The following is a 13,270-nucleotide window of genomic DNA, read 5'->3' on the forward strand; positions in this document are numbered from 1 at the left end:
GATATAGTTGACACGTTGAATAAGCTACTAGCTCAAGGAATACAGTATTCCTGAAGATGACTATAAGGATATAGTTGACACGTTGAATTAGCTACTAGCCCAAGGAATACAGTATTCCTGAAGATGACTATAAGGATATAGTTGACACGTTGAATAAGCTACTAGCTCAAGGAATACAGTATTCCTGAAGATGACTATAAGGATATAGTTGACAAGTTGAATAAGCTACTAGCTCAAGGAATACAGTATTCCTGAAGATGACTATAAGGATATAGTTGACACGTTGAATTAGCTACTAGCCCAAGGAATACAGTATTCCTGAAGATGACTATAAGGATATAGTTGACACGTTGAATAAGCTACTAGCCCAAGGAATACAGTATTCCTGAAGATGACTATAAGGATATAGTTGACACGTTGAATAAGCTACTAGCCCAAGGAATACAGTATTCCTGAAGATGACTATAAGGATATAGTTGACACGTTGAATAAGCTACTAGCTCAAGGAATACAGTATTCCTGAAGATGACTATTAGGATATAGTTGACACGTTGAATAAGCTACTAGCCCAAGGAATACAGTATTCCTGAAGATGACTATTAGGATATAGTTGACACGTTGAATTAGCTACTAGCCCAAGGAATACAGTATTCCTGAAGATGACTATTAGGATATAGTTGACACGTTGAATTAGCTACTAGCCCAAGGAATACAGTATTCCTGAAGATGACTATTAGGATATAGTTGACACGTTGAATTAGCTACTAGCCCAAGGAATACAGTATTCCTGAAGATGACTATAAGGATATAGTTGACACGTTGAATAAGCTACTAGCCCAAGGAATACAGTATTCCTGAAGATGACTATAAGGATATAGTTGACAAGTTGAATAAGCTACTAGCTCAAGGAATACAGTATTCCTGAAGATGACTATTAGGATATAGTTGACACGTTGAATAAGCTACTAGCCCAAGGAATACAGTATTCCTGAAGATGACTATTAGGATATAGTTGACACGTTGAATTAGCTACTAGCCCAAGGAATACAGTATTCCTGAAGATGACTATTAGGATATAGTTGACACGTTGAATTAGCTACTAGCCCAAGGAATACAGTATTCCTGAAGATGACTATTAGGATATAGTTGACACGTTGAATTAGCTACTAGCCCAAGGAATACAGTATTCCTGAAGATGACTATTAGGATATAGTTGACACGTTGAATTAGCTACTAGCCCAAGGAATACAGTATTCCTGAAGATGACTATTAGGATATAGTTGACACGTTGAATTAGCTACTAGCTCATGGAAACATTTTGGACCTCATTTCTTATTCTTATCACTGAATTTGAGCAGGATTTTTCGTAATCAGTTCATTCGCTAATCAGTTGTTTTAAATTTATCGTTTCAGATTGTGAATTGTGAAGTGTTTTAACTCGTAAAGATGGCGTTATTATAGTTAGTGAGATATATATATTATGGGCTCAAATGGACCATTGACGGCCGATGTCATGCACAACATGATGGAAACAGTCGTCGCTGGACAGGATAGTCCGGCCGTCGAGTCTCCGCCGAGAATCGGTGCGTTAAATATGGCCGTTGTGGCGGAGGAACCAGCTACTGATCTCAAACAGGATTCGGTCTCTAACGACGACGTCGCTAATGACAACGCGACGTCGGAGAAAACGTCTTCGACGCCGGTGAAATCGGAAGAGAACGACACGGTCAGCGACGTCGAGAGCTTCGACGGAAAAATCGTCTACAATCCCGATGGATCGGCGTATATTATAGAGGGCGACACCGATCTGAGCGATTCCGATTCGCTGATGGAGTTCCGTCACGAGGAGGGCAGCATCATCGAAACGAAGAGCAAAACGATCGCTCCTCAAATTCCCGTTTATCCGCAAATCGCGAACGCGTTTTACGTGCAGCGAAATCCGGGCATTTTCTGCGGCGCGTTCTACAACAATATGTCGGCGTCGTCGTCGTCGTACGGCGAGCGTCGCAACGCGTTCCCCGAAGCTCCGATAATGCATAGTTACCGCGTGTACGATCTCAGGTCGGGAAAACAACGCGAAACGCCGTCTGCGCGCGAAGAAGCGACCGACGCTAGTCAAAATATGAGCGAAAGCGACGACGATAAAAAGGCGTCGGATGATCCGAAAAACGGCGTCAGTAACCATCCTCAAACCGTACCTACGAAACCGATACTAATGTGCTTTCTGTGTAAACTGTCGTTCGGCTTCGCGAAATCGTTCGTCGCTCACGCCATCAGTGAACACGGTATGACTCTAAACGATAAAGAGAATCAGATCATGTCCGGTTGTAACGCTTCGGCCATCATCCAAGCGTTCGGTAAAGACAAGGAACCGCTGTTGTCGTTTTTGGAACCGAACGTCTCCTCGGAGCGAAAAGTCGCTTCGGACGACGTTCACAAACAATCAACGGTCGACACTAGTGCCATAGAAAATCAAGCGCCCTCTCAGGAAACGGTGCCGAGAAATGTGTCCGTAAAGTGTAACATACCGGTACCGCAGGTCGCGCTCGACGAGAAACATGCTCAAGAAGTCGTCGCCGAGGTCAAGGATAAAGCGGAGAAAATGGACATCGACGAAGAGCAGAAGATAAAGAATAATAATAACTTGCCGGCGGTGGTCGACGGTACGAAAATATCGGCGCTTCATTCGAACGGTAGTGACCTGCCGCAAACTACAGCAGTCGCGACCAGCCTACCGATACCGCTCTCGCATCATTTCAGCCAAATCTCCGCCAGTTCGATGGTTCCGAGCCTCAGTCAGATGTTTCCATCGGCTACATGCGACGAACATCCGCAGGGTAAAGACCAAGGCGTCGAGTGTCCGAAGTGCGACATGATCCTCGGCTCGTCGCGGTCGCTCGGCGGTCACATGACGATGATGCACTCGCGTAACTCGTGCAAAACGTTGAAGTGTCCGAAGTGCAACTGGCATTACAAATACCAGGAGACGCTGGAGATTCACATGAAGGAGAAACATCCGGAGAACGACGCGCAGTGTATGTACTGTATCACGAATCAACCTCATCCGCGGCTAGCGCGAGGTGAGACGTACACGTGCGGTTATAAACCGTATCGATGCGACGTTTGTAACTATTCGACGACCACGAAAGGTAATCTTAGTATTCATATGCAATCCGATAAACATATAAATAACATGCAAGAACTACAAAACGGTACGCAAGAGATGAAACTACCGCCGGTAACGTCGTGTCCTCAACCGCCGATCACCCCGCCGGCGGCCGTCGATATCAACAACGTCAATAAGAAATCTCTGAAACCGAAGCCGACTTGGCGCTGCGACGTGTGCAACTACGAGACGAACGTCGCGCGGAATTTACGCATTCACATGACCAGCGAGAAACACACGCATAACATGATGGTCCTGCAACAGAACGTGAAGCACATGCAACGCGATATGCAGCTCATGAATCACATGGCGATGTTCGACGCGTCGATGATGGGCGTGCCGACGCCCGTGAACCCGAACGCGCTGCCGCCCGGGTTCCCGTACGACCAGTCGATGTTCATTCCGGCGGCGTCGATGCAGAACGGTCCCGCCGCGGCCGCCATCGACGCGCCCGTCGACCTGACGAAGGCGATCGACGGCGAACACGGCTCCGACGCGAAACGCGACGCGGTCGGCAAAACCGACTCGTGCAAGATGTATCAATGTTGTATATGTAACGCGTTCGCGACCGACAGCATCGAAGGTTTACATCAACATATGCAGCTCGACCGTTCGAAAAGTCGGCCCGATGACAATGTAATCGTATCTCAGGGCAACTACATGTGTCAATTGTGTCAATATAAAACGAATCTGAAAGCGAACTTCCAGCTGCACTGTAAAACGGACAAACATCTACAACGGTTACAGTTAGTCAATCATATAAAGGAAGGCGGTCAGGGAAACGAATGGAGGATTAAGTACATGAATATGAGCAACCCGGTGCAGATCAAGTGTACGTGTTGCGACTATTTCACCAACAGTATTCACAAACTGCAGTTACACGCTTCGAACCCGCGACACGAGATCTGCGCGAAGCTCTACGCGCACCTTCACCGCAGCGAGAAATCGGTGAAATCCGACCACGTATACTATCACTGTTCGTTGTGTAACTACTCGACGAAAACGCGTTTGAACCTGATACAGCACGTGCGCACGATGAAACACCTGCGCAACGAGAGCCTGCGACAGATGCAGATTCAGGACCAGGGTAAGATGCTCGACGACGTCATCTCGGACATCTTCTCGATCAACGAGTATTCCGAAAACGACAACATCAACTTCGAAGATGGAGGTGAGTATCTTAGACTTCATCGGTCACAGGGTTTACCTTCACAAACTCAACGTGCAGGCGCGGATCCAAGGGGTGCCATATTGCCCAAGAACACGAAGTGCCCTTCAAAATTATCGGTCCAAGCTTATTGACTCCGATAGCTTCCAGGAGTCCATCTCTAAATTCTCTAAATTAGTCCTGGAAATTCAAGTTTTTAGACCCCAATTGTTTGGCTTAAAGCCTTTGGCATTTGCTTTGGCTAGGGCACTGGGGCCGGTTGCATAGTCATGGCTTAAACTTAAGACCAGTCTAAGACCAACTTAGGTCTATAGCCAATCTAACAACTTAGACCAAGTCACTTAGTCTAGTCATGGTTAAAGGCCACTTTTGGACTTAAGTCATGACTGTACAACTGGCCACTGGAGAGTATATTTTCTTAAGTGTCCTTTAGTTGTCTTACAATACTGTCTAATCCTGACCCCCGGATCCGCCCTTGATATCCTTTCCTGAGACATAAAAGCTGTCTTAAGCATTGAAAGGGTTAATAAGCTTTCATACGCTTCACCTTAAAACAGCTCCTTATGTTTCTGTATGATAACATAGCAATAAATGTCATAAAACTATCTAATGATGTTTCCGCTACCTTCTGGGAGTTAATTTCACAATTAAACTCTAGCAAGTCAGTCAGTCATGCAGTCATTTATAATTCTGAATTAATCATCAATTCAATATGATGCGAACAACTGCAAACCATATGCCGTACTCCTCGGAAACGTGAGAGCGTTTCAGATCTTCCGAACGAACGAGAAAAAGTTTATTTTTTCTGCGCAAGACGCGAAAAATGCATTGTTCATTTTCCGTCGAAACCGAAAAGCCTAAGCCGATCCTCCTTCTTCTGTAAACGCGATGATGTCATCGGGCTTCTTTTTTTTTTCCTCGCGTTATGAAAATCGTGATTAATTTATTCATTAATACCCCCAATCAAGTTGGCCTTTGAACGGCGTGGACGCATCGGCCGTGAGCGCGGCGCGTTGAATAAGCCTTCGTAAAAAAATCCGTGCGCGAGCATGACGCGCGAGTCGTTCGTCGGATTATGTCCACTAAATTAAAATGGACGTCGACGCTTTTGCTAAATCGGAGTTATCAACTCGATAAGTCTCGACGACCTTAAAGGATTTAGTGGTTCGTGCGTTTGCAGAATCTTTGCCGGAATTGTTTGTGTTTCTGTTTAATTGGCCCGAGAGACGGGAAGAGACGGAGAGAGACAGTCCGACGTGGAGGCACATTTTTCGCCTAATAACTCATTTATTCGGTCGATATATTTAATTAAAAGCGTTCGTTGTCATATCTGACGACAAAACCAACTTCACGAATGCACTACTGCTGAATTATGCGATGAGCGGATGAGATAACGACGGTCGGTCGTATGACGAATAGCGCCTCCTATTGAGTGGTCTGATGTGTTTATTTCTGATTGACCGGGCTTAACTTAATGCGCTTCATAGCTGCAATCTCATGTTCTAAATGCAGTCCGTTCCAATTTAGAATTGACCGTGGTCTTAGAGTCTATAAATGGACCAAGCGTTCTAACAAGAAGTATGTTCTTAACTGGTCCATTCCATTTTAGAACGGACTAATTTAGTATGACCAAAAAGACTGATCCAGGTCCGTTTTTGATTTGAGTGTGGACCACTATTTCTGTGTGTGAATAGAAACTTAGTTTTAATTGTCTGTTGATCAGTGTTGCGTCTAGCTGAAACAGTGACAACGGCTGATTTAAAAACACGTGTGAACGCACAGCGTTGATTTGGTCCCTGTTCTAATCTAAATTGGAGTCGGCGGTTAAATGGTACCGGCCAGATTAGAACGGACTGACTAACGTTGAGCGTGAACGTGTCTATGTCCAGTATGGAAGTGATGTCATCGAGATATCAGCAGTCGTTGTTATGTATATTCCGGTGTATACGCTCAGCTGTCACCTTAATTGATAAATTGAAGCAGCTATAAGAGTATTCTGAATGAAATACGAAGCAATACAATTAGAATGTGAATACATTTAATAAAATCGATCCCAATATGCCGAATGTTCCCTGTCAGGGTTTAGTTTATTCTTTGTTCGAGCTCCTAGGCCGTTCTTTTAATTCTAATCAAACTTCTCGGGGCGACAACTTTTTCCTATATTCATCTCCCATAGCTCATTAATGTCAACACTTTCATTGTTCCGATCAGTTAAGAATGGCTTCATGAAACATCGTCTTATTTTACTCTTTTGATCGATGCGTCCTTTCATCACCTGCTTGATATCACTATAGGAGACCAGCACATCATAGAACCTAGCGCCTAGACAAAGCGCCCTCGCTAATTTCGCTTTAATTCCGGCATCTACTACTCCGGTGCAATTAAAACTTTGAGGCCAATGCAATTAGAGGTTTAAATGGATTCTTTTATTTCGTTATTTAGCAGAAGCCCTTCGGGGGGTCTGAGCTTTTAAAAACCGTGCGCCTATAATTCGGTATTGTTCGACGAAGTACTCGGGTAATCATTGATTAATTCAGGTTTCATCGTTAATTGCGTCGCGCGAAACGTTGAAGTTAGAATTTGTGAGTATAATTACCGGGTAATTAAATTCTCTCGTTAATTACTGCTAATTGCATCGGTCGTTGTGTGTTTCATGACAAGAGAGTGAAAGAGAGATGGGGTATGAAGCCTAGCGCACATCGACACTGCGATTGGAGACAACTAGTTGCAAGGCAGTTTTCGGCGCATGAGAGGAACTGGCTGGATACGATCAGTTGCTTGAACGTGTCGATGTGAGCGAGCTTACGATTGGTAAGCGTCGATCTATCTCCAGTTCCAGCCAGTTGCCCATGTTCTACTTTTGAGCAACTGGTTGTACTCAATCGCAGTCATATCAGTCGCTGTGCGCGCTCTGGATCTCGACGATCGACACGCGCCATGCAGTTGCTGCAACTGACCGGTTGTAACTAGATTTCGATGTGCGCGGGGTAATCGTTCGGTAGCAACTAGTTGTCTCCAATCGCAGTGTCGATGTGCGCTAGGCATAAAGCACTTCTCCAGAACGCAAGTGGAATATCGGTGTTCGGTCTTTGCGGGTTCAAATATATGTGCGATCGATTTGCAAAAATCTCTACTTGATATTCCATTACACTCAACGCTCGTATTATAATAACTTCAGTCGGATTGGCTTTAATTAAATTTACTGGAGGTTCGTTTTTAATTCGATGCGCCACTTTTAAATGAAGCTAACTCCGGAATTGAAACTAAGCGAAAATAATTAATGTACACATTCGTGATATTGATATAATCCGCCGGCGCGCTCTGGTGAAATTTATTCATTGATTACAATTAATCAAACTGCACTATTTGAACACGTATATATGTGAACTTATATCGTTTGAGATAAAAATCCTTGGGAACATCACATATTATATTACATGCAGTCAGTTAGTCGGTGCTGGAAGATTAGCGAATGCAGGAAACGTGGATAATATTAAACGCTGTCTCGCTATAGCCAGGTGGCCTATTTGCATACTTAAAACCGGCGTGGTAATTATTCATTTTAAGACCAGATAATGAATGCAAATATTTTATTGAAATAATAAGCGCCCGTGTTCGGGTTATTTGCATGTTAATCGAGAATTTGAGAGTCGACGCGGTAAGGGTCATGTCCCTGTCGTCCGTAAGCGTGCTCAGACACTGATTGTATGATTATTAGACCCACAGGCTGGTTTCGTCTGCTATCAGACTAAAAACAAAACTCATCAAGATTTACTGATTTCATTGAAAAGTTTTCACTCATAAGTTGTATCACTACATGACAGTAGACGCAGTAGCCAGATAGTTCTTTATCTCAAAAATGGAGAAGGCATCTTCTTGGCATGTCTTGAATATGAAAAAAATTCAACCGCAATTTTTAACCGAGCCCCCACTGGGATTTGAACCTGGGACTCCTGCTTCGAAGTCCAGTGTAGTAACCATTACGCCACCGAGTATCAGTGATTAGAGACATGAGTTTGTCTGGTCAGTATGGTGACCATTCAGCTGTGGTGACCAGTCAGTGGTGACCAGTCAGTGGTGACCAGTGGGTGTGGTGACCAGTCAGTGGTGACCAGTCAGGTGTGTTGTTGACTGGCTGTCAAATATGCTCTATTACTAGGCCCTATATTTCCTTGATCGCAAAGCCAATTCTCAACCAAAGATGTCTGTATGACACAGAAAGAGTTCATGAATAAGATTATAAACCCAGAACAATATATATTATCACTGATCTGGAATTCCTTCCCAACTAGAAATTGAATGGATCATATTGTTATTTAACGAGGGAATCTTGACCTAGAGCTACAGGGAGCCTGTGCACTACATACCCGCTAAATCACAGTCAAATAGAACACGCACCAATTAATTCCGAAAAAAGAATTTCTGATTCCGTTTGAATATGTTTCTATTTGTTTTCGATGAAACAAAACAGATTATTGAAGTTAGGTTTATTTCACAGCTTTCAAATAACGGCAGCAGCAGCAGCAGCAGCAGCAGCAGCAGCAGCAGCAGCAGCAGCGCGGTGAAGAGTTTCAGGAATGATTTTGATTTCGCTCTCTCCGCTCTCTCTCTCTCTCTCTCTCTCTCTCTCTCTTTCTCTCTGTAGCATGTGTGTTTGACGTTAGCTCACTAATTACTAGCTTTTGCCTGTCTTCTGCGTAAATTATAAGGGATTAGTTTGTTTCTGACAGCGAGTATCGTCCCTTAATTAACTGACTTGAACTGCATCTCAAATCGACAGCTGCACAAAATTAGCAACCGACGAAAAAAAAAACGAGAACGGACAGAAAAATGAATCCATTCTCTACATTTCGCCGCGATGATAACTATTGCGTGATTAAGATAATTTGTAAATCTGAAGGGTTAATTTACACTCACCTCAAAACCTACTTCGCCTCTGGCCACATTTCAGTCCAACTGCGACGACAACTGTCTTCCTTTTATGTCGTTTTGTCTGTAAAAGTCTTCGGGGCTTTTTTTGTTGGTGATGTTAAAAAATCCCGAGCTCAGAAAAGAAAAATGAGTCGGAAGAGGTTCCTTTATTAGTTAATGGGTTTCATTTTCATCCTTATCATCACTACAACTCTGACCAAGCGTTTCATCGATGTTTATTATTTGTGGGTCATATAATATTAATTGCGTGAGCTCAAGCTGGGGGTGCTTCTAGGAAAATTGTAAGGCGCAGTCTGAATTAAAAAAGGGGGAGTCCTCGGATAAAGCAATAACGTCGAAGGCCAAAAGTCAGGGTTCCTATCAGTGTTAGAAAATCTGTGAAGAAATGAATGTGAAAAGATGCAATTTTTTAGAGGTTTTAACATTCTCTGTTTTGACGAAAAGAAAGGGCAATCTCAATCGCAAGGCAGGGGTCTGAACTACCAAAAATACCCGTTCGACCGTCCTGCTCGCGGTGGTTTCAGCGCCTGTTTCAATCTATTAACACGCCGTGAGTAATAGCTTTAAATCGTTAAAATCTCGACTTAATGAGTGAATCGCGGAATCGACTGATTCCTCCTCGATTCACCGCCGGAGAAACGCGAGGTGAAAACGATTCAGCGTTGTTTAATATACGACGACGTTCTGGTGGTGGTAACCGATGGTAATAACAACAATGGTGTAATCTTTGCTCTCCGTGGCGATCCCCCGCGCTCTCTCTCTCTCTCTCTCTCTCTGCAATCTTGGCCGCCCACAGTTATAAATTCTATCAATTGTAGGCAAAACAACAACGTTCCGGGGAAGATAAAAGGCGTGAGGCATGGCTTATTTATAGGCCTCGACGTTTCTTCTCGTCGTCGTCGGTATGAGTTAATTTTTGTCGACTAAACATGCTATGTATGCATTGATTCATTAGAAAATAGATAGTAAGGCTTGACTAGTATTTGTGATTAATCACCAGGCACTTTTCCCTCGTGTCCTCCTTAGGTCAATAGCGTCTCTGATCTTATCCGGTTACCCAATCTTTCAGCGTCATCGTAAAGACATTTTCATCAATTTTTGTTGGTTTTGTCCGCGTCGCCTCTTCAATATAATAGACACCGACCAATTCTATGACCGACCGACCGACTGCGACTGGCATCAGTTCGTGTAGCCTTCAATCTTTCATTGATCGCGACAACAATTATTTATTGGTGAAAAAGACAATCCGATCGGATGAGATTAGAATTAGAATTAGTTTCAGTTCGTTTTACCATTAGTACCAACCCTTACCCTACCCCAACCCGTTCCCTACTCTTATCCTTATCCTACCCCAACCTATTCTTAACCCTTATTCTATACCTACCCTTACCCTCACCCTTATCCTATTCCAACCATTACCTCATAAAATCATCTGCCAAAGACCCTATCCTTTCCCTATCCCAATCTTTGCCTTAGCCCTTACTTATCCAAGATCCTACCAAAACCTTTCCCTAACATTAATTCTTATCGCAACGCTTAACTACCCAACACCCTTACCTACCCAGAGCCCTATATCTCTTCTATCTAAAGGGTTTACGAGGGATATTTGAATTTTTTGTTGATTCGATGCTGATTCCGATGCAATTCCGCGATGTTCGAATTTCTCGCGTAATATTTCTGGTTGTTGAACGTAGTTTCGTCAGAATCTGATGACGTTCTCTCAAACGGTGATCAATTACTGAAACTCTCATATAGCACACATAGACTGACTGAGACGTACGTTCACCGGATTACAACTAAATTACTGTCGCCAGCTCATCTAACTAAATTGCCCTTGACTATAGCCGTGATTAGCCGTCGATAATTACCTAAACCGGTCCATCCAGCATCCGAGATCTTACTGTCCACTGATTACTAATACCTGATTAGTATTACGGTCATATTTATGCAAATTGATCGCCGTGACTTAGGCCTCTCGGGCTGGTTAATTATTCCATGAATGTTGCCCAATTATAATGCGCGTATTTACCTAGTGAAATGGTATTTGTAATTCATTAACGACAGATAGAATGGTTCTATCCGTCGTATAGTGTGCACCGTGCATTTATCTGTAGTTGAAATCTGCGTCGGTTAGGATACAGCGATTCCTATCATCGATGAAATATACCTGTCATTGCAATTCATATGAAAAAAAAATGGTTACTAACTTTGATTCAATCTCAATCGGGGCTTGATTTTGGCAGTGTCCCCAGTAGCCGGTAGCCGAGATACTTGATCCTTTGTTGGGATACTAGAAATTGAAAATCCTGAACAGAATTTCTGATTTCAACATTAGAAGATGTTTTATTTAATAACGAATCTCAGGGCAGAATTTTGTCGGCATATCTTTATATCCCGAGGTCCTAGATGTTTTGTTGAGATACTAAGATTTGAAATGAAACTATCCGGACAGGATACAAGAAATTTCTGATTTAATGATTTTCGATTCAATTCGCGGTGTTTTCCTGATTAGAAACATAAATCAAAGGCAAACTACGATAGGCCTACCAAAAATAGACACAGGATACTGAATATGGAGGTTCTTGTATCCTGAGAAGAGACTTTATATAGAATCGTCCAACTCGAGCCTTGTTGGTCATCACTACCCTCAGCATCCTTTCTTACTAGTTAAGAAAACAGTTCTTAATTGATCAGACATGTTTTATCAGAGTTACTAGACAATAATTTCCCCAACGTCCCGATCAGCAATAGATGATGTAGGGGACACCATTTGTATCCCTGACAAGGCGAATACAGGAAGCTTAATACAAAAACGGCGGGTCAATCCGGCTTCTGATTGATGGGCGTCCATAGTTTTCAATCGCGATTTCATAACTTCGCTTATTTCGTATATATATATATATATATATATATATATATATATATATATATATATATATATAATTTCATTACCCCTTACGAGCCATAATTGTAGCTATATTTGTGAAACCCTGCCGAAACTTGATCCGTTGTCTTTTGTTATAGATAATGAATGAGCAAACTCTAGACATTTAATGGCTTTCTATTCAGTTATAACTGATTACATATACGCATATACATATCTAAATATAAACGCTTAAATTCCGCATAACTTTACTTTTGTCTGAGGGCCTTATTTGTCAACCTATTTAATTCGACAGTCTGTACTGTTCTAGGCTGATTATGTTATCGAATGCGATTCGAATTTCGCCTTTTATTCTAAGTTCGTTTAGTGAAAAACTACCCACGTAGAAAATAATACAGAACCTCCTTGTGTAATAATTCAATTGAACTTATTTTTTAATGAAGAATATGAAGGCGAACGTTGTTTTTGTCTGAAAGTTCTAATTCTATGCGGGGCGCTCCTTAACCGCGCTTAAAATAATGCACAATATTGATATATGATCTTAGATAGTTCTTTCGGTTTTTTCCGACGGTTACTTTTTATTCTAAATGAAAGCGTCTTCAGCTTTCATCGCAGTCTAATTGTGCTGTTATATCGCGTCAAAACGTTCTAATTCAGGACGATTATTTCGACCTATGAATGTCCTATGAGCCGACAACGTTCAGCACTGATCTAATTAAACGTTTCACCATGAGAAATTAAACAATAACGATTATTAATTAATTATTACACCAGCTGTCTCTGGTCTCTCTCTGCTCTAGTAATTATTTCTTGCTTTCTGTGTTCTGACGGTTGGTGATTGAGATTTAGATATTTTGATAAAATCGAACTGTTAGTGTTCAGCCAGGTGATATACTATTAGCTGTTCGTGTATTGTAATCGTTGCTTTATATTTCTTCACCGAAGCGAAGTAAGTAATCATCAGTTATTGTTAGAGATTTTCTTCAGGTTTTTGGTTAAAAAATTGCGCTTGTCAATTGGGATGGGGAGTCTCACGCTTTGTGAGAAAAATAGATATATCTCTTATCTAAAGGCATAATAGCCTTTCCAGGATTTGAACCTGGGACTCTAGCTCTATATG

General features: G+C 42.4%; 1 protein-coding gene across 1 annotated transcript in view; it reads left to right on the forward strand.

The window, feature by feature from the left end:
* The first annotated feature begins 1,522 nt into the window (after positions 1-1,522).
* LOC141902251 (zinc finger homeobox protein 3-like) overlaps positions 1,523-13,270 on the forward strand; it is a 40,150-nt gene continuing 28,402 nt past the window's right edge. Inside the window, exon 1 of the mRNA XM_074789896.1 lies at positions 1,523-4,337. Within this exon, the coding sequence (XP_074645997.1) occupies positions 1,523-4,337 (2,815 nt within the window). The remainder of the gene's footprint in view (positions 4,338-13,270) is intronic.

The sequence above is a fragment of the Tubulanus polymorphus genome, chromosome 3, assembly GCF_964204645.1.
Source record: "Tubulanus polymorphus chromosome 3, tnTubPoly1.2, whole genome shotgun sequence".
Classification (NCBI taxonomy): domain Eukaryota; kingdom Metazoa; phylum Nemertea; class Palaeonemertea; order Tubulaniformes; family Tubulanidae; genus Tubulanus; species Tubulanus polymorphus.